Below are 22,273 nucleotides of genomic sequence, written 5' to 3' on the forward strand. Positions count from 1 at the left end.
TTTTCAGTGCTAACTTGAAACAATTTTATTGCAGACATCTTTATATGGTAGATTAAATTAATAAACTTCCATCAACAGTCAGAATAGGCCTTTTCAGTAAACATAACTGCAGTATTGATATTGATATTCCGTGATCTTATTTGCAAAGTAAAATTAGGACCAAGGTGTGAGGTGCAAGTTGGTGAATAAGATGAAGGAATCACAAATTATTTTTTTCAGTTAAACATGAAAATGTTAGTTTGCATATTACACAAATTAAAAGTACCAACCAAGTTGTCTTATCCTTTCATTTTGCAAAAATATCAAAAGTGTTAATGCAGCTTAATTTCAATTTGTACATTTTCAAAGAGTTCGCCTTAAAATAAATTATGCTTTGGACAACTTTTTAAACAGATATAGAAAAATTCATCTGTTTAAAAGATCAAGAACTTATTGTACTTAATTTTTTTGGATTATTGTATCAATTGGTCAGTTGATTCAAAGGCATTTTCTTAAAGAATATGAGATTTACGAAAGATGCTATTATGGACATTTAAAAAAATGATAGAAGTATTTGAAATCCACAACTCCGTTTCATTGATGGTTCTTTATAAATCAAAAAAATTCAGATGGAACTGGAATACCAAACAAAATCAATGCTTGACATCCTTCTTTCATAATCTTTGATGAAGGAGGCATTGTAATGCTACAAAGTCTACCAGGAAATAAAAATCAAGGAAGTAACAGACTTCAAATGGAAAAAGGTTGAATGAGTAGATGGTAACATTATATAATGTTACCAAAATTTTAAATTAAAAAATACACAATTCAATTTGCTTTTAAATTGGACAAGAGATGGTTTAAAAATGCAGATATTCATGGGGATCTGGTTGCCCTTGTATCTAAATCACAGAAAGTTGAGGAACACAATTTGTTGATACTATTAATTGCAAAGGGGTTGGAATTTAGAAGTAGCTTTGCTGTTATATAGGAATAAAATTGCAGATGTTGAAAATCTGAAATAAGAACAGGAAATGTTGGAGGATCAGGCAGCATATGTGGAAAAAGAGATAGTTAATCTTGCAGATCTAAGGCTTTTTAATCAGAACAAAGATCTGATGAAGGGTCTCAGACCTGAGATGTTAATTTGGGTTCTCTTTTCACAGATGCTGCTTGATTAACTGAGTTTTCCTTCATTTTCTGCAATTACATAGGTTTTGGAGGACACAAAATATTATTTTGGTTTATAAGGAAAAATGTACATCCTAAAAGACTTGTAATGAAGGTTTTCCATTTTCTGGTTTGAGAGTACTGATCAGACAAGGCTTTATTCCTGACGTTTAAAAGAATGAGTGCAATTTCAATGAAATATTTAGATTTTCAATGTGACAAAGATATTTGTCCTAGCTAGAAGTCAGTCTGACAACTTAAGATTTAAAAATATATTGAAGATATTTCAGGCAGGGATTAATGGATTTGGAAATGCCATGAAAACCAAGAATTATAAAGGAAGATGAGTCCTATGCAGAATATTAATCACAGCATTATTCAACGGACAACTTCTTCTATTGCCTGTACACTTTTGGAAATATTTAAAAAAAAATTTCCTATTGGTATCTAGGCAACAGAAAATAAGAATTATTTCCCCAATTTAGAATTTAGTAGCTATTTGATTTGATAAAAGTGTTTTTGTGTTGTCGTATAGTCCTGAGCATTCTGTGTTACTGCACATGGTTGTGCTTTCTATTTAATCAAGTCTACACAATATAAATTTGACCCTTATTTAAAAAGGCACCATTGATTTAATTATCACACAACTTTGTTAACCTAATGATAATTTCTAAATTAATATGTTTACTTTAGAACATACCAAGCAGGACCACTAATAAAATACTTGACAGATTCTTACAACTACTTCCATAATTGTGCTATGTTCTGATACAGATTTGCTGCAGTTCAAAAATACAAGTTATAACCAGATCAAGCACAAGACAGTTTTCCACTTTTTAAACAAAACTTTGCATTGGTTTGTTGCATTGCACAAATATGGTCTTTTTCAAATGTAGTAATACTCTCCTATTGCAACCTCCCCACCTCACTTAATATTTACAAATTTTCATCCAACCAGTTTATATAGTTGTTCATGATCTTGTTTCCCACATCAAAATTGGTCGGAGGCAGTGCAAATATCATGGCACCATGAAATCCATCTTCATAATGATCTAAAGTCACTTCTATTCCTGCATCTTCTAACCGCTTTGCATACATTATTCCGTCATCTCTTAGAACATCATACTCACAAGTCAGGATGTAAGCCCTTGGTAATAACTGCAGAATTTCTTTATCTGCAATTAGTGGTGCTGCTCTTGGGTCTAGCAAAGCTGGTAACTCCCTGATAACTTGTGGATTTCCAATTACTTGGACAATAGGTTTGAAGTTTTTTTTAAATGACTGTGGTAATAGTGCTGTCCAGTTTAAGCGAGCGCGAATGGAAGTCAGCTGATTTTGGTCTGAAGCTGTATGATTGTTGACCAACATTGCCTGGACAAACCTTGGGTCACCATTTAGATACTCCAACCAAAAGCGGGCCATGACTTGTTTATACAAGATGGGTGTAGCATGGCTTTGTTGATAAGAAGGTGTATTGAAGTCAAAAGCCTGAAGTACTGGATATATCAGAGCTTGAAGCTTGAGTTGAATGGTGACACTTCTATCCAGAACTAGCTACAAACACAGGAGGGAAAAAAAAATCATTAAAATAAAAGTGAAATGCGGGAGGAGTCACGCGATGGAGTAGTGGCCGGACGGTGAACTCCAGCCCTCTCCAGAAAAGTCGGGAAAAACAAGAGAAAACACAAAGGCACAGAAATAAAAGTTACAGAAAAGTGAGTATAAAGGTGGAAAGAAGATGGCGACAAAAAAAGAAAAGTCGAAAGCAACGGTAAGAAGAGAGGAAGAGAAGACAAAGGAGGAAAAAGGTGAAGGCCTTACCTGTCCGAAGAGGCCCGCTGCGGAGAGAGAAACCCGCTCCCTCAGGTCGGTAAATAATGGACTACAAAAATGGCTCGCAGAGCCGAGTAAAAGTGCGCAACCGCGCATGCGCGAAGTTTCGCGCATGCGCGATGCGAATGAAAAAAAACACACCGACGGGAGGGGGGACCAGCTGGGGAGTCGATCTCCACAGCCGGCAACGACAGCTGCAGAACACCTGCAGCAAGAAGAGACCACAGAAGACAACAGAAACAAGAAAGAAGAGGAGGAAAGGGCAACAAAGAAACAACAGATGGCCAACCCAGAGGAAGAAGAAGAGGAAGAGTATGGTGAAATAGAAGAAGAAAAGAGAGGCAAGGTAAAGGATATACTTGCTCTTATTAGAGGATACATGGAATCATTTAAAGAATGGCAAACACAGGAATTTAAGGATTTAAGAAAAAGAATAAACAACACAGAAGAGAAAATAAATAAAATGGAGATGACCTTAACAGAAATGGGAAAGAAAATGGACAAGATGGAAGAGCGGGCAGTAGCAGCAGAAATGGAGGTAGAAGACTTAAAAAAGAAATTGGAGAAATCTAATAAAAAAACTAAAGAGACACAAGAACTACTAGCTCAAAAAATAGATACAATGGAAAACCATAACAGAAGAAATAACATAAAGATAGTGGGCCTTAAGGAAGATGAAGAAGGCAAGAATATGAGGGAGTTTATAAAAGAGTGGATCCCTAAGACCCTAGGATGTCCAGAACTACAGCAAGAATTGGAAATAGAAAGGGCACATAGAGTATTGGCCTCTAAACCACAACCACAACAAAAACCAAGATCTATTGTAGTAAAATTCCTAAGATATACTACAAGAGAAAAGGTACTGGAGAAGACAATGGAAAAAGTAAGAGAGGGCAACAAACCACTGGAGTATAAAGGGCAAAAAATCTTCATTTATCCAGATATAAGTTTTGAACTCCTAAAGAAGAGAAAAGAGTTCAATACAGCAAAGGCGATTTTATGGAAGAAAGGGTATAAATTTATACTAAAGCATCCAGCGGTATTGAAAATATTTATTCCAGGACAACAAAACAGACTATTCTCGGATCCAGAAGAAGCACGAAAATTTGCAGAACAATTACAAAAATAGACTGAGGGAGGAAGACGGGTAATGAGAGTTAAGATGATCACAATTGATATGTATGTGGGTAAAGACAAAAATAGACTGAGGGATGAAGACGGGTAATGAGAGTAAAAATGATCACGATTGATATGTATGCGGGTAAAGAGGTATAAGAGTGAATAGAGACAAGGAGCATACGTGAATGTATCTGTACTTAGAGGAAAATATAGATAGTATAGACAAGAATTAATAAGGGAAGGTAATGGAATAGAGAGAATAAGGAGGGAATTAAAAGAGTGACCTTTGTGACATATGAAAAGTGAAATCTTTTCTGGGGGAGGCGGGGTGGGGGGAAATAGCGGTCACTGCAAAATCAGTTGACGCTTGCGAGTGGATTCGCAAATCCAAATGGAGAGGGGAGATGTGGTTGTCCGACAAGGGATAAAGGACAACTCAGGAGGTGAATGGGAGATTGGGAATAAATAAGATAGAAATAGGAGAATAAGGAAAATGTTGGATGTTGTAGGAATGTTGTCTTATAAAGAGTTGAAAATAAGAAAACAGAAATGGAAAAGGAGGAAAGGTAAAGATGGAAAAACGGAAAGAGAAGATAAACAAAATATAAAAGGGCTACGCTGAACTATATGTCTTTAAATATTAATGGAATACATAACCAAATTAAAAGGAATAAACTACCAAATTTAAATGAATAAATGTATTCCATTAGAAAAAATAACATATTGGTTAAGAAATAATATTGAAATATTCGAACAAGTATAGGAGCCTTACATTAAATACAATAGCGAAAACCTACCGGGGACAAACATTACCTAAGTTGATGGAAGGAGAAGGAAAGAAAAGAATGGACTCAGTAGAATTTCTGGTGTAATTTTGTTGAATGACAACATTGTCTGACTGGATTAATGCAACCTAGATTGTATACCTAAAATGGATGAGAGGGGGGGTGGGGGGGTGGTTTGGGAGGAAAGGGGGGGGAGAAAAAGTCACTGTATATGTGTGAAAAAGAAATTGTGTATATCATGGCTAATGTGATTTATGGTGTGAAAAATAAAAAAAATTAAAAAAAAAAAATAAAAAATAAAAAATAAATAAATAAAAAAAAAAAAAAAAAAAAAAAAAAAAGTGAAATGCTGTAAATACATAGTAGGGCAGGCAGACCTTCTTTGTGAAGAATTGATACATTTTTGATCAGCTACATGGATCAGAAGTAACAAGGATATTTCTTGATGCATTGAGAAAATAACCAAGAGAAATGCTATGAAATTTTGAAATTAAATATGCTTTCCATCTCTCTGAATGAACGTTTGTGCCTTCGTGGCCATTTGTGTGTTGAATATCATCTCAGGAGTACCATCCTGACATGGCAGTCTCCAACAACGAAGGAAGTGGCTTGGAAAGGTGCAACATTTGCCAGCTTCATCTTTCTCTGGGTCCTATTTTCACCCATTTGAGTTTTTCCCATCTCCTGGACTCTTCAGATGCCCCTAATACCATCATATCTTATTTAAAATTGTCCTTGTAGAAGAAGATAATAGGCAGCAAATTATGATCAGGAAGGCAGCTTAGAATACAGAATGCTCTTGGGGATACAGGCACCGTCCATATAATGAACCTGGCCACTCCACTGCAAAGGCCACTTATCAAGTCAAATAGAGTTCGTTCGCATCAAGGGCCAGGGCATATTGCACAAGGTTATTTCAATTTGAAAAACATCGGAGTGGGAAGCATCATGGTTAAGAGCTAATAAACTCGAGTAACTGTTGTTGCTTGTGTAATGCATGACTTTACCTGCTGGCTTACAGCCGCAGCCAAATTTCCTCCAGCGCTGTCTCCAGAAACTGCAATTCGTTCTGGATCCACTGAATACTGTGACAAAATCTCTGCCTGCAGAAAATATCTCGTAGCAAGGTAAACATCATTAATCTGCTCAGGAAAATGAGCCTCTGGAACAAGGCGGTATCTGAATCAAAGAACGTATAAATCATTTCAACTGGACTCATTTGTTAGGCATCAGTTATAAGAAGACAATTCAGGTTTTTATGTATATATATGTATGTATATATATGCATGTATATATATATGTATGTATATATATATGTATATATATATGTGTGTGTGTATATATATGTATATATTTTATTTATATATGTAAATACATGTATGTATGTATATATATATATGTATGTGTATATATATATATATATATGATATAAAATGTCCTCATTATCTGTGAGGAGTAGGAGACAAACCTCCCTCAGATAATTAAAAAACTATGGATACCACTGAGATCTGTTCCTTTGTACCAATGCATTAATGTGTTCCACCATGTTCTAAAAGTATGAGCAGGTATTAATACCACATTAAAACATTTAAATATATATTACAGGAAATGATATTAGCCAATAAACTCCTTCTATTGATGGCTGAGTGAGGTTTTGAAATCACCAGATGAGGCATTCTACATTGGCAAAGGGAGCAACCTGACCCAAGTGATCTGGAAATTGATCATGGTTTTTGTTTTAAAACAATGATTGGGTCTTCAATGTGTATATTTGTTCAAAAGAATTAAAGATGGGACTTGGGGCTGAAGTGAGCACACGGGTGCATTGGTAGCAAATCAGCAGATAACAAAAATAGGATGTAAAAGTGTCTGTGACTGGTGAACATTCTGCAGGGTCAAATCATAAATATAATTTTTCCTTTTAGGCAGCTACTTGTTTATTTTTCTTAAAGATTTGGAAGACTTGATTGCACTTAATTGATATGTGTGGGGGGAAAAAGAAAAAAAGCCCTGGGACAGTTGATAGTCCCTTTGTACATAAAGATTTAATGCCTACTTAAGAATCCCAGTCAGAATTTGATCACTGAAGGTAAGTTTCACTCAGATTTTCATATACTGTACTTCTCATGTACTTGCTATCGCCAGCAAGAGATTCTTCAAAGATTAAAGTTACTTACTTGTAATCAATCAAAAATCTCAGTTTAGAAGTCCAATACAATAAATCTATTGCTTCCCTTCTCTCTGGCTGAGAGTTCTTCAAAAGAACTGCCAAACATGATTTCCCCTTAATGAATCCTTGCTGATTGTTGTATTTATATATTTGTCCACAAGGTCTTGAAAATATAATTGTCACATTCTGCAAAAATACTGAAGTGAAATGATAAGGAATCTAAATCTCAATGTATATTTTTAAAATAGGATTTTAAATATATCCACTTGTGTTTGCGACCCTAAAAAAAACTAAAACACGTCATCCAGGAAAATGATCCTTTTATTCTGCAAATACTTACTCAATCGAGACAAGAACAGCATTCATATCGTTTGCCATCTTCCGACAAAGGTGATCATATGATCGCATTCCTACGTTAATAACACAAAAATAAAAGGGGTGGCATACCTACAAGTCAAAGTTTATTTTCATGCTGGTGACAAACTTTCAATTGATGCTTATTAGAGAATGTAGCAAGTTACTGTGACCTTGGATTTTCACTGTTTGTACCATATCTTTCCTGAGTCAGAGATCTCCTAAACTTGGATAGTTGCTATGGCAACCACAGAACTATCTATTTTAGTTTTTTGTTAATTGCAGTGTTTTGTTAGTCATGATGATTGAACATTTAGCCCTGTTGAGATCAAACACAAAGTAGTTCCACATTGTTTCAACAGGTCTCCTTTCCATGCTAAAACACTGAAAATTTATGAGAAAATAAATGGGATATTTCAAGGCAGGTCACATGACATGTTACTTCCTGTTCTAGTTTACTTACTTGCACTTCCCAAGGCCCAGCCTCCACCATGTATGTAAATAATGCTTCGCTTTAGTTCATCATTCAGCTTCTTTTTGGGTTCAAACACTCTGACTTGTACTCCGTCAAATGTCGTGTCTGTAACTTCCACCATTTCATTTGATTTCGGGGCAAGCATCTCGAACACATTGATGACAAAATTCAGCACCCTCAGGTGGTGTCCAAGCCCTAGTTTCTGTACTAGATGACACTGGGAAAGAAAAGCTTCATTAGTTGTTCCTATATTTTTTAATTTTTTATTTAATAAGTCACGATAATTCAAAACTATAGACGTTACATACTTTAAATACATAAATATAGTGACATTTTCCATTTTTTCCCCATCCCTTGACCCTCTCCCCCCAAAATTAAACCCAAAAAAGAAAAAAAAAGGGTGTCATCCAGTTATCCAATTTTTATTGACTCAGTGAATCATATATTCGGTAACATCCCTTTAAGAGTTGGAAGTTTGAATCTGGTGATCACCAATGAACTTTATATATGGTTCTCAGATTTGTTGAAATTTTCCAAAATTATCTCTTAAATTATAGGTAATTTTTTTCTAATGTAATACAACTATCTATTTCTACATACCAGCACTGAACTTTCAAAAATGTTTCCATTTTCCAAGTTGTCATTATGCATTTTTTTGCCTCTGCTAAAGCAATCATAATTGTTTTTCAGATCTATCCAATTTAACTGTAAGTCTTTATCATATTATTTAATAGAAACATTTTTGGATCTTTAGGTATTTTATTTTTTGTTATTTGATTTAATATTAGATTCAGTTCATTCCTGGAAAAATTTTACTTTCTCACATGTTCAAGTTGAATGTAATATTGTACCAATTTCTTGTTTACAATAGAAACATTTATCTGATAATGTAGGATTCCATTCTTTTAATTTTTGAGGTGCAATATAGAATTTTATCTAACAAATTATATTGTATCATACAATACCGAGTATTTATTGTATTTGTCATAATACCATTACATAGTTCAGACCAAGTTTTGTTATCTGTATGTTTAAATCCTCTTCCCAATGTTTTAATTTGTACATTTATTCATCATTTTTATTATTTTGTAAGTTGTTCCTATATTTTTTTGAAGCCATAAAACTAAATATTTACATTATGAATTGGGTGTTTGTACAAAAGTGAGTTTGATTGCAACTCTGGTGCATGAGTTATCCAGTTATTTAGCAATATTTTGTTAAATGTACTGATTTTATTTCAATGGTGTTCGCAGCTTTCTTGAAGTATGAGATATTTTTTTTCTCCAAAATAACTCATATTGAAATACCAAAACTTTATTGCAAGTAAGAATTCATTACATTTATCATCAAATGCCAGAAATCACCTGATTTTTCATTATACCATGACAATGTCATGAAGATATGTCATGAGTTATTCATAACACAGAAGATCTATTATCATCTGTGATCTGTAATTGTGTTAACTGAATTCTATTGACATTTGAGAAAGGGTTTCCGAGTGTAGCCCACCATAACACAATTGAATTCAGTGAAGTCAATAAAAAAAATCAGTAGGTTAATTCAAAGCCCCAAAATGTTGACACCCTGAATTTTTGACCCTCCAATCCCCTTGTTTGACTGTGCTGTAGGTAGTCAGTGTCCTTGGAGGTCTGCTTATGTTATTGGAAAAGCAATGCCCTGTGGCATAAAATTGGATCATCTAATGCAGATAATCCAGAGTCAATGTCCTTTAGAACTATACCCTATTGTGTGTAACAAATACTCCAGAGCAATGCCTGGCTTTTGAGTAAGGTGGAAATCTTTAGCCACAGGAATAGTGATTAAAACAAAAATAGTTCAATTATAATTGAGCCATGTAAACATTCAATTACTTATTTCCTTACAGATATGGATCATGGCTAAAGAGATCTATCTCTATGCCACCAGTGCTTTTGCATTGTTGTACAATTTGTCAGCGATTATACTTTCTAAGTTCAAGACCAATAAATAAAATGTTCCATCTTCAATGAAAATAATGCTAATAATGAGAATGGTGCAGTGTATGCTATTAGAATGGAAGAAATCCATTGACAATGTCATTTGTTTGTAATTTCAAAAAAATAAAACTTTTCTCTCCCTAATTGAGGCTCTTATTGTTTGAGATATATTTGCTATGTTAGGGGGCTGCACAAGATTATAGACTTTTCATAATGCAAAAAAAAATTCTATCAATGATACTGCAGCAAGCAATTGTTCAGCTGCCACAAAATACAGAAGTCAGCTAACCACTGCTGCATATAGAGGAAAGTTTAATCCATAAAATTGCACAAGAATATGGGCAAAAGGTCAGTCAACTGTCCCTTTTAAAAGGGTAAACAAAACAGAATAAAAAAGCAAATATTAAAAATTTAAAATTTGTTCTTTAAGTGTAAAAGTGAACCCTTTGGAGAGGCTGCATAAAAGATTGTAACATAGTTAGAAGGGTGAGAGAATCGTGGGGAAAGGCTGTAGAAGCTGTATTCATTCTCTTTGGAGAAGAAAAGACCAAGAAACAACATGTCCCTTCAGGTTAAACAGCTCTAAGAGGGTCGAGAAAGTATGGATAGGTAAGTGGAAGGGGAAAGGATCAGAGGACTTAGAATTTGGATGATTGGTGATGGAAGCAAAAGGTGATTTGAGGAGATTAAAAAAAAATGATGTGTGTTTAATACTTGGAATACAATGTCTGGCAGAGTGATTTCAAAAGGAAGTGCAATGGGTCAATGAGAGAACAAAAATTATAGCAAAATCAGGAACAGGCAGAGAAACAGAGAGCTGGCATGTTCTTGAAGGAATGAACAGCCAGCTTTCTTGGTTTTTTTTTTGCAGCTATCTTCTCAATTCCAATCATATTTGCTTTTAATGGAAAAGTTCTAAACATTTTATATTTGGAATAATTTAAAAGCAAATCTTGGTAATCCAGTTGAATGGTTATAAAGGTTATAATAACATTCTTTTGCATACATATTCACTACACGCATTTCAACCAAACCTTGGAGACATTTAACTCATGGATGATTGTCACTTTTCCTTCTACTGATTATGTAATAGATTACAATGAAAAAGTTAAATTGTACTGTTTCATGACACCCTACCCAGATCAAAATCTCACCCATTTCCTCAGTTCTGTGCCTAACAGATCTGCGGCCTGGACTTGTATGGTTAGTGTTTAAAAAATGTCTTTTCCCCAAGATCTGCTGATCTCTGTGATGGGGACATACTCTCTTTCTGAAATTAGTTGCTCTCAGACAAAACAGTGATGCATTATAATTAATAGCTCAGGATATTTTCTTTTGATGTTGTAAAGACTTTGGAAATTAAAAACAGTTACTGCAGCATTTATTGAAAATAATGTTACTTTGCATTAATGACCAATTCAGTAGCCAAGATCAAGGTTAATCAGTAAATTGCAAGTGCATTACATTTCCTCTTCAAGAAAGGCCATTCTGAGTTATGCAAGGCCTGTGGCAAAAACCATAGCTAAGTTGTATCATTAAATTAACCTTGAAATAAACCACTTTTTCCATTTAGTTTTACTGAATTATCATATGGTTAAATAAGTTTGAAAAACAATGTATTCTAAATTAGTATGCTGCAGCCAAAGAAATAAATCAATCTGCTTTATGTGTTAATTAGGGTACTCATTAATTTACCCATAAATTATTCACAAATTAATTTACTCATAATTAACTGGGAAAGCACAGAGGTCTCCAATATAGATTTATGGAAATAATATTTAACAACAGATGTATCCATGTCTTCTTCTCTGAACAATGAGATAATCAAACAAAATGTTAAATCACCAAACTTACAATTATTTTGGCTCCACCATACTCGACAACTGGTCTAAAGTGTAAATGATTTGTGGTTAAGCATTATTTTGTGACATTGTAAAGAATTCTGGGAATTTTCAAATTGTATGTGGCCAACTCATTGCTATGGATTATGGGATTGTAACTATAGATGAACTTTTAAGTAAAAGTGAACTTTCTTGTCCAGTTACTGTTAAAAACTCATAAGATTTACATCTTCCCAGAAGGGCTGTCAAATAAATTAGTCATAATGGTTTTCGTATCAAGAAATAGCAGCAATTCTACACCTGTGAGAGACATTAGCTGTGACAGTGTTGAATGAGTAATTGAAGCTAAGAAGTAAAGGTTTTTGGAGACATCACTAAATGAACAAAGAAATTGTAAGTCCATGAACAAATGTGAAAGCTGCTTCCAATTAGTTAGATCACGTGAAGTTATACGTAGATATTGATCTAAGTTACGATATAAATTGACCCATTTCTGTATGAACTTTGAGAGAAGGAATCAGCATTTTAGGAATATTACTGATATTTCATAGTATTCCCCCTCCCACATGTGTTACAATTAAAGTATTAAAACTATTTTAAAATTGGTTCTGTGGTTCTCTGCTGTGTTGTTTATTTACAGATAAGTTTGCACAGACTTTACCAGAAGCAGTGCAAAAAACATGAGCTGTAGGTCATCATCTCCTGTGCTTATTTCAGTACCTTCAAACCATGCCTCAGTAAGTTTATATTTCATTTTAGGAAGAAATAGATTCCAGAAAAGCCTTTTTGAAACATTACATTGCTACTTTTCTCTGTTTTCCTCATTCACTTTTCTCTGGGTCTTATAGCATGGCAGTAAAAGATTTAAAGGTCAAAATATAATCTGCTGCAGGAAGTCAGTGGGTTGAGTAGCAGAAATAGAAAAAGAATTCTTAATGTTTCAGGCTGAAATCCTTAATCAAGGTTTAAAGGTACAGCTTGAATGATTCTAAAATGAGAAAATTACAAAACAAGTAAATCAGTATCTGAATAAAAGGCTTTGTTTACAACTCGTATATATTGGGAGCTTTAATTCCCTGATTACGTAACCACAAGCCCATTTGTATTGCTTATTTCTCCCATATTGGGAGACAAGATGTTGTCACCTGTAATACTACCATTACCAAATCCTAAAATGTTCTGCTAAAAATTGTACATATTGTATTTGAAATAATTTACCAATTTTTAGATTTTTTGCCACCTGACTAAAATGAAAATTGAAAAATATTCAGATAAATGTGCCATAAATTCAAAAATATTGGAAACACTCAGTGTCCAAAGTCGACAAGAACAGATCATGAATTTTGGGTATGGATTTCAGTTCTGATTTTAAAAAAATGGCCATCTCTTCAAAACATCATTCCATTCTTGCTCACTGACTAGCTGTTTCCAGTATACTGTGCTAGTATTTTTTTGGTTTTTGTTTAAAATGGATGGTTGCCTATCTAACACATATGCTGAACATCCTACATTTGTAATATTTTGCTCCTCTTATTAAGTTTCTGTAAATTGATTTTGCAATTTTTCCTTCTGTAAATTCTTATTGCATTACAGAAAAGTTAAAAAAAATCATCAATTTAGACTACCAAGTCCACAACTACCAAAAATGTGATCTGCTGCTTAACCTTCCCTTCCATTCACCCTTGCAGATTTGAGTGCATCATGTGCTCATTTCCAAAGCACTGAGCTTTTGCTTCTGCCAGTCATGCTGGAAGTGAAGTTTTAATCTCTATTTTCTCAAAACCTCATAAAAAGTTCTGCAAATCTCTTTCTCTAGCTATTGTCCAGATGACGTAACTTACCTCAAAATTAAAACTTCCAACTTCGGTAACATTTTTTCTGTACTTTCATGATCTGCTGCTAATGTAACTCTTCACATGATATCCTTCCTTGTTTATTCTTTGTCTTGCTAATAAAGGAAATCATCCTAATTTGTGTACTCAACCTTATCTACCTGTTCTGCTACATTTGTGATGGAAACTGCCTGCATAAAAGCTATGCTTCATTGGGTGAGCCAGGCAACAATGCTAAAAAAAAAGAAAACTGGTTCAGCTGTAGAAAGGAGCTGGGTTATAGGTGTTTAAATCACACCTCTCAATTCTTACCCTACTTTTATTTTTATTATCATCTTAAATCTCAACATTTACGATGTGTTCCTAATTGAGAAATAGACAAACCATTCCAAGACTTCTCCACCTGACTGCTAGAAATCATGAAAGAAATCATGGTCTGGTTTAATTTGTTATTTCCTCTTCTGGAAGAGGCTCATTTACAAAGAAATAAGATTCAGAATTTCTCATTAACAAAAGTTGTGCCATCTAATCTCATGGAAAACCTCTATCAAAGACTGGTCCTTCCAATTCATTTTAACTTTTTTCCCCATCTAAATAATAGTTCATGATTACATTGGTGTAATGTGACAACTGGATAAAAGCTGACAGTTCCAACATAGACGAAAGGTGTCTCAGAGTCCATGCAGTCCAGTCAACTCATCGAGACAGAAAGATTGGCATATAGATTTCTGGTAGCTCCTGTTGATCTGTCAGGCAATAACTCTCCAATGTTTTGGTTAAATTATGACGACCCTGAACATCAAATGTCAGCAACTGCTTTCATCACTCAGTGGGAACTGTCCCACAGGTGACCCTTGGATATTCTTTAAAATTAGCGTGTGTAGTTATACCCAAAGGCTCCTTCTACAGCTGTCATATTAAATACCAAATCGAATCCATCTTGTCAAGAGGAAGTGAAATTGGAAAGTATGCAGTCGCTGTGATTGTAGTAAAAGAGAAAATGAAAATTTCCCCAGGCCTACTCAACGAAAACAATTTATGGTTCAAACCTTCTCCCTCATCCAACATGATCCATAAGCAGATTAACTGGACTCTTCAATCAATTGGCTGTTTTGGCAGAGATGGTGCGGAATAACTCCCAGTTTACTCCTGAAGTCAAACGAATTTGAGCAAAAAGTCACGTTTATCGGTTGTCGGGTGATTTGAGCCATCCTGCAGGCAACATCAATGTACTAAATTGGGCAAATCCCTCAACATTTTTAGAAAAAGTAAAACCAGGAAATAACCAAGATCTCGAGTTGGCAAGAATGGAAGCTGGCCCTTTAAACCAAGTCAACAATGCGAATTAACGTGAGGTGTAATTCCAGCACTGACCAATACGTTCATTCATCTTTCCAGAACGAAGACAATTCTCAGGAAGTTATTCCCAGAGTTAAAGGACCGCGTGTATCTACAACAAAAAAGGTAGAGAAACTCAAAAGAATAACCTGTTCACAATCTCGAAAGGTGCCACCTTTGAAATCACGACCACACCAAAAACAAGTGGAAAATAACTGCGTTCAATTCTGAAAACCTTCGATTCCAAGATCTCAGGGACCTGTTGGGCAAGAGCATGAACAGAAAGAAAGAAAACCTGTACCAGGCTCTGCACTCCTCTGAACGTGGCATCCAACAGCATCAGCTTCCAGGGTTCGGAAACGGTGCGGGGAAGTGGGATGTACACATAGTAAGCTGTCAAAGAAGCGACCGTGACGAGCACGGCGAACGTTGCCCGCATCGCTGCAGGATCCGGGCGAGAAATGCGAGGTCTGCGCCGAGATCGACGCGACCACTCGTTTCCTCGCCACAGCGGCCAATCAGATCGCGGTGGACCGGACCGCCAGCCTATCAGGAGAAGAGGGCGGAAGTCGGGAGTTGTAGTTTTCTGTCACCACCAGCGGCGGGCGCTACCGGAAGGGAAGGGTCATGGCAAGGATTCCAAGATCAATTCTCCAGCATGAAAACACCTCCCGATTCATTTTCCAGGAATTCTATTCTGAAGGTTGATTAGTTGCTCATTCATCCAGTCCTTCCTCGTGGATTAAGGTATAATTCCTTAATTAAGGTAAGATTCTTTTCCAATCTTCATCGATGACCACTTCGGATCCCGCTTTGTGCCCCGTCGCCAGAGTTCCAATCCTGGGCCCGCATTCCGCGTGACGTCACGGCCTCTGGGCCGCCATCTTTGAAGCAGGCAGAGAGCGGGCGAGCGTCCGTTTCACCTGGACCATGCCGGTGTCGTGCAGCGCGCTGGAGTGTAAAAACCGCTTCAAGAAGGGAAGCGGCATCACTTTCCACAGGTATACCCTGAGGGCGATCGGATGCTGCTTTCTTTTGGGTGGGTGGGTGGGTGGGGGTGGGTTTGATCTTCACCCAGGCCTCTAGAATTGTTCTGGTAAAATCCTGGCTTGATTTCCGAGGCAGTGAACTCGAGTCCAGAATGTGGTTGGGGATGAGGGGGCGGCATCTCTGAGAGGTTAAACCTGCTCCTTACCCCCTGCAAAACAGCACTGCTACCATAGAAATGTCGTTCCTGTCCATCTTAACGCATTGCGTTGGACATTTTGCATCTCTTGATAAATAGTGTGGAAACAGGCTCTTCGGCCCAAATTGTTCATGCTGGACAAGCTGGTCCCATTCGCCTACGTTCCAATCATGTACTTCGAGCGTTACCATAGTCCCCTCCTCTATCACTTCTGGCAGCTTGTTCCACATCCTCCATGTGGAGAAGATGCACTCGGGTCCCTTTTAACATTTTCCCCCTCACCATAAATCTAGTTTTAGATGTGCCTACCCTTGGAAACCGACTACTTCATCGGAATTTATTGTCACAAACAAGTCATGAAATTTGGTGTTTTGCGGCAGCGTCGTGGAAACATAGAAGACGGGAGCAGGAGGAGGTCGTTCGGCCCTTCGAGCCTGCTCCGCCATTCATTGAGATCATGGCTGATCTTAAAGTTCAGTACCCCGTCACATTACAACCATCTTTACAATATTACTATAAAAAAAGTAAAACTAATAGTGCACAAAAAAGCAAGGCAGTGTCTATGGTTCATCAGGAATCTGATGGCTGTGGGGATTAAGCTGTCCTTGTGCCATAGAGTGCTTGTCTTTAGGTATGCCTTGGGTGGGGGTCTTTGAGGAGAGAGGCTTTTTGTTTTTAAAAGACATCGCCTCATGTAGATGTCCTCGAAGAAGTTGTGATGTTGCAGGCCATGTTTATTCTTCCTAAGAGTTGGTGCCTCCACACCAGGCAGTGATGCAGCCAGCCAGAATGCTCTCCACAGTACACCTGTAGAAGTTTAAAAGACTCTTCGGTGGCATACTGAATCTCCTCCGACACCTCACAAAGTATAGCCACTGGCGAGCCTTCTTTGTGATTGCATCAACATGGAGGCTCCAGGACAGATCCTCGAAGATGTTGACACCCAGGAATTTGAAGTTCTTGACCCTCTCCACGACTGAGGACTGGGTCGTGTTCCCCTAACTTCCTCCTGAAGTTCACAGTCATCTCCTCAGTTTTGCTGATGTTGAGTGCAAGGTTGTTGTTAGGCCATTCAACGAGCTGATCTCTCTCCCTTCTGTACATTTCCTCATTGCCTTTTGTGATTCTGTCGACAACTGTGGTGTCATCGGCAAACTTGTGCATGGCATTAGAATTGTGTCTGGCCACACAGTCATGGGTGTATCATGAGTAGAGCAGTGGGCTAAGCACACATCCTTGGGGTGGGCCTGTGCTGATGATCAGTGAGGAGGAGACATTGTTTCCAGTTCGTAGTGACTGGTCTGCCGATGAGAATGTCAAGGATCTAGTTGCAGAGAGGGGTACAGAGGCCTAGAGTTTGTAGCCTCTTGACCAGCACTGAGGGAATAATGGTATTTAAGGTTGAACTGCAGTCGATGAAGAGCAGCCGTACGTATGCATTGCTGTTTTCGAGGTGATCCAGAGCTGAGTGGAGAGCTAGTAATATTTCATTTGCTGTGGAGCAATTGAGACAATAGGTGAATTGTAGTGGGTTCAGATCTTTGCTTAGGTACGTGTTAATTCAGGCCATGATCAGCCTCTTAAAGCATTTCCTCAAGAGTGGAAGTTAGTGCTACTGGGCGATAGTCATTGAAGCAGCTCACACTACTCTTCTTGGGTACTGGGATGATTGATGCCCTTTTGAAGCAGGTGAGAACCCCTTACTGCTGCAATGGGAGTTTGAAAACACTCCAGCTAGTTGGTTGGTGCAGATTTTCAGTTCCCTGCCAGCTATGCCATCAGGGCCTGACGCCTTGCGAGTGTTCACCCTCTTGAAAGATGTTCTGACATTACACTCAGAGACAGATATCACAGGGTCCTCAGCCTTTTCATGGATTCTAGTAGGTACTGTTTGGTTCTTCTTCTCAAAGTGGGCTTAGAAGGTGTTCAGCTCATCGGGTAGTGAAGTATCCTACGCTTCAGGGAGAAATCCCAAACTATCCAACCCATTCTTACAATTTAACTAAAACACAAAACTCTGCAGACGCTGTGATTGTAGTAAAAACACAGAAATGGTGGAGGAACTCAGCAGGTCTTGCAATTTAAGTTACTGGTTTTGGTAAAATTCTTGTGAACCCTTTCTAGCTTAACGATTTTGTTGCTATCTCAGATAGCCGTCTTTACTTATTGCTACACCATCAATTTTGGTGTAATTTACAAAATTACTAACTACATTGCCATCCAAGACTTTAATATAGATAGCAAACAAAAATGGACCTACCACTGATCTCTGATGCACTCCACTGGTCACAGGTCTCCAATCTGAATAACGGCCTATCTCCTAATTTTGTATCCAGTTTGCCAGCTCATCGTGGATCACATGCGATCTGACCATGTGGGACCTTGTCAAAGGCCTTGCTAAAGTTCATGCAGATGATGTCTAGTGCCTTGCCCTCCAACATTTTTCGTCACTTCTTCATAAAAGCCCAGTCATATTTGTGAGATATAATTTCCCACTCACGAAGCTGTGCTAACTATCCCTTATTGATTCCTGCCTTTCCAAATGCATTGGATCCTGTCTCTGTCTTTCTCCTGTCACTTGAGCTTTGGGAAGTTTTACCCATTACAGTTGTGACTCTCATGGCATTTGGTGTCAATTTGATGTGATCTTATGACTCTAACAACCTATTTTGGTAAAATATGAATGTGTAGCCAACTGGGTTGCAGTGTGAAATGAAGTACCAGAAAATGATCAGATGTAGTTGAGTTGAAGTTCAGTAGAAGTCTTTTACTCAAACAGTTACACGCAGCTTTTTAAAGCCCTGTGTGTTCCAAATGATGTCAAATCACATTGTGATGTCATGATGTATCTCGTGAGCAGGTTTGATTCAGCCTCTAGTGAGCTGCTACATGCCCCCCCCCCCCCCCAGAACTGGGAATAGGTGGTTAAGCCTCTGGCGCTATTACTGTCCACCACTCTTGGACAGTCATCTGTGCCTTTGCATTGGGGCTCATAGCAAAGGCCGATCAAGGTTGAGATGAGCGGGCTTTAGTTAGTCAATTGTAAATGCCTCTGAAATCCCCCCAGTGTCCAGTACACAAGTTGAATGATTATTTTGTAGCACTCTGAAGGGGCCCTCATACGGCCTCTGTCAGGGTGGCCCAGAGCACCTCTAAGCACAAGCACAAACTCACAGTCCAAGAGTTCCTTTGGAATGAAGGATGTCGTTGTTCCATGCCTTGACTTGGGAACTGGGGCCAATTTTCCAAGCTGCTCCCACAGTCTGCCTAAGACTTCAGTCGGTGGCACTTCCTATCCACGTGGTGCGGGCACAAACTCCCCAAGTACAATGAGCAGGGCCCCATAAACCAACTGCCAATGAGGAGTTGAGATCCTCCTTGGTGCTGTTATTCCCAGGAAGATCCAGGGCAGCTCATCCAGCCAATCAGATCCCTGGAGGCAGGCCATCAGTGCAGCCTTCATTTGCCTATGGAACTGCTTCATCAGGCCATTCGACTGTGGGTGGTAGGCTGTCGTATGTTGGTGCTGCATTCCCAGCAGTCATGACAAAACATCCCAGAGTGTGGAAGTAAACTGTGGGCCTCTGTTGGAGGTGATGGGTAAGGGTAGGCCAAACCGTAATAACCAGGCAGAAATAAAAGCTCTGGCGCATGAATTGATCGATGAGTCCGTCATAAGAACTGCCTCCGGCCACCTAGTGAATCTGTCGATAACAATTAACAAGTACCTAGACTCTCCTGACACCGGAAGCGGGCTGACCATGTCGACATGGACATGCTCGAATCTGCGCTGCAGTGGCTGGAAAGGCTGAAGTGGCGCCTTCACGTGCTTTTGCAGATTGGCAGTCCGTGGATGTCTTTGCCCAGTACGTGACCTGCTTTTTGAGTCCGTGTCATACAAACCTGTTGGCAATCAGGTGGACCGTTGTTCCAATTGAGGGGTGGGATGGTCATGAATGGCATCGAAAATGCAACGTCTTCACGCAGCAGGGACGATAGGGCAAGACTGACCTGTGGAAACGTCGCACAGGAGAGTGTTACCTTGTGGCCCAAAGGCTTCATCCTCGAGTTATGTTCCAAGATTAAAGTAATCCCTTATTCCTACTCTATTGTCAAGTAATTGATCTTCAATAAATGCCAGTCTATTTCTCCCCAATCTTGTGAATTATTTATTGAATAGCTTTTTGTGCAGGACTTTATCAAAGTTTTTGGAAAGTCCAAATACATCAATTTCACTCCACTTCAAATAACCAATTTGTCAAACATGACATCCCTTTCCTAAATCCATATTGACTCTGCCAAGACCTGTTATTTCTAAGTATTGTAAGGTAAAACATCATGAGATGGGAATGTGTAAGGAGTTACCCTGTACAGGGCTGTAACAAGAAGGGGAGGTGTCCTTGTACTCCTGTTAGGTAAAACATCATGAGATGGGAATGTGCAGGGCTGTAACAAGATGTGAATGCATCCTTGTACTTACAAGATAAGAGAGACATTGATGGATTGAGAGGCAGGAAGCTAGCAGGGAAAGGATAGCAACAGTTTTAGACATTGGACAAGTAATGATATGATGATGTTCTAAGCACATATCCAAGGGTATAAAAAATCACCATTTTGCTGATAACGGCAGAATGCATTCTCCGACTAACATGGTTAGTCGCAAGTGTTACAATCCGGTAATAAAGAACAAAGAACCCTGATTTCGACTCAGTCTGGTGTTTGTCTCACTCATTCATGAACAAAGCAGACCTAACAGTATTCAAGTACCACTTGCTTAATAGATAATCATACTTTATCTAATATTGATGTCAGGTTAATAGGATTGTAGTTACTGTATACATTATCTCTCTTCTTAAATCCATAACCTACATTCTTTGACTTTAGTTTGGAGGTATTCCAGTCCAATTTTCATGAGAGGTAGGTACTGTTACTTCATTTTATTTTCTTGCACAGTGTGCTAGTGTTTTTGACCAGCATTGCACAGACTGGGGAATTTTAACTTTTGTCAATTTTTTGATATCAATGTGTTTTGACCCATATCAGAAAAACGAAAGAGATGTAATAATTGGTATTTATGAATTTATGCCTTGAATCTCACTGCTCTGTTAAGATCTTTGGTCCAACCAAAACCATCGTGAAATGAGTTTAAGTCTCAGAAGAATAGGGTAGCTGCAGAGCAGATGTGATGACTGATCGGTAGAGTTCAAATTTATGGTCATCTTATTGTACATATACAACCTGACTAAACAGTGTACATGCAGACCATAGTGCTCGTGCACTCTCACAGACACACAGTACATCCTACACACAAACGACTTGTAAGTATTTATTTTGGATTGCAATGTAAATAATTAATTTACAATTTTCTCGGGTTGTTCAACAGTCTCATTGCTTGGGGGAAGAAGCTGTTTCCCAGCCTGGCAGTCCTCATTTTTGTGCTCCTGTACTTCTTCCTTGAAGGTAGTGTCTCAAAGATACTGTGGGCTGGATGGTAAGGATCCTCAATGACTCTGAGCCCTTTTTAAGCCTTGCTCCCTGTAGATATCATTGATAGAGGGAAGGGAGACCCCATCAATCTTCTCAGCAGTTCTAATCACTCTCCGTACTAACCTCCGATAAGATGCTTTGCAGCTACCGTACCACACAATGACGCAGCAAGCCAGGACAGTCTCTTTTGTGCTCCAGTTTAACATTGATAGGATGCTGGCCGGCAGTTTCCAGTAAATGCACATCTGTAAAAATAGGTTCAGTAAATCATGTTCATTTGTTTATTTTGGATTATCTTGATGTAGATTTCCAATTTCAAAACCTGATCTCATGGCAAAATGGTTAAAAGCTGTTGCACGAGAAAACTGGGTGCCATCGCCAAGAGCAACTCTCTGCAGTGACCACTTTATTAAAGAGTGCTTTGAAGAACGGAATGATAGAAGGCATTTGAAATTTTCTTCTGTACCAACCATATTTCCACCTCCTAAAAATAAGGTATTGTGTCTGCCATTTATTTTGGTAATCATATTTAGTAATGTGAATTGTCTAAATTTTCCATGAACAGTAAGTCCCCGTGTTAAGATCACCCGACTTACGGACAACTTGTACTTATAAACGGACTACGCTTCAGAGGTTCATCAGCTCTAGGAAGGAAAATGCTGTCCGCCATATTAAGTTGGATCACGTTGCCATTAACGTGTTGAGCGTGTAACTTTGTATATGGCTTA

At 38.0% G+C, this 22,273-nt stretch overlaps 3 protein-coding genes and 1 long non-coding RNA gene across 14 annotated transcripts in view; 2 read left to right on the forward strand and 2 right to left on the reverse strand.

The window, feature by feature from the left end:
• The window catches only part of ccdc150 (coiled-coil domain containing 150), an 88,093-nt gene extending 78,088 nt beyond the window's left edge, over positions 1 to 10,005 (forward strand). For 8 of the 9 annotated variants that reach the window (XM_069896928.1, XM_069896917.1, XM_069896923.1 and 5 more), the window contains one exon: positions 9,771 to 10,005. The gene's annotated coding sequence lies outside the window, so the exon portion shown is untranslated. Of the gene's footprint in view, positions 1 to 8,575; positions 8,593 to 9,770 lie in introns of all 9 variants that reach the window. The other variant, XM_069896921.1, reaches the window with a different exon arrangement.
• On the reverse strand, positions 1 to 18,801 carry LOC138742476 (neutral cholesterol ester hydrolase 1-like). Of its 3 annotated transcripts, none has more exons than XM_069896958.1 (5): positions 18,780 to 18,801; positions 7,874 to 8,102; positions 7,397 to 7,466; positions 5,894 to 6,065; positions 1 to 2,703 (listed from the first exon to the last, which is right to left on the reverse strand). In XM_069896958.1, the coding sequence occupies exons 2-5, from the start codon at positions 8,028 to 8,030 to the stop codon at positions 2,086 to 2,088; spliced, it is 1,017 nt and encodes a 338-aa protein (XP_069753059.1). In that variant the 5' UTR covers positions 8,031 to 8,102; positions 18,780 to 18,801; the 3' UTR covers positions 1 to 2,085. The 3 variants fall into 3 exon arrangements, with proteins under 3 accessions (XP_069753059.1, XP_069753058.1, XP_069753060.1); XM_069896957.1 differs by lacking the exon at positions 18,780 to 18,801 and adding an exon at positions 18,319 to 18,752; XM_069896959.1 differs by lacking the exon at positions 18,780 to 18,801 and adding an exon at positions 15,174 to 15,377.
• Positions 14,401 to 22,273, forward strand: part of LOC138742475 (THAP domain-containing protein 5-like) — a 16,114-nt gene continuing 8,241 nt past the window's right edge. Inside the window, exons 1-2 of the mRNA XM_069896956.1 lie at positions 14,401 to 15,873; positions 21,851 to 22,040. Coding sequence (XP_069753057.1) covers positions 15,803 to 15,873; positions 21,851 to 22,040 — 261 coding nt within the window. The 5' untranslated portion in view covers positions 14,401 to 15,802. The remainder of the gene's footprint in view (positions 15,874 to 21,850; positions 22,041 to 22,273) is intronic.
• LOC138742481 (uncharacterized) overlaps positions 21,372 to 22,273 on the reverse strand; it is an 11,441-nt gene continuing 10,539 nt past the window's right edge. Inside the window, exon 3 of the long non-coding RNA XR_011344202.1 lies at positions 21,372 to 21,790. This is a non-coding gene — a long non-coding RNA (uncharacterized lncRNA). The remainder of the gene's footprint in view (positions 21,791 to 22,273) is intronic.

The sequence above is a fragment of the Narcine bancroftii genome, chromosome 9 (assembly GCF_036971445.1).
Source record: "Narcine bancroftii isolate sNarBan1 chromosome 9, sNarBan1.hap1, whole genome shotgun sequence".
NCBI lineage: Eukaryota > Metazoa > Chordata > Chondrichthyes > Torpediniformes > Narcinidae > Narcine > Narcine bancroftii.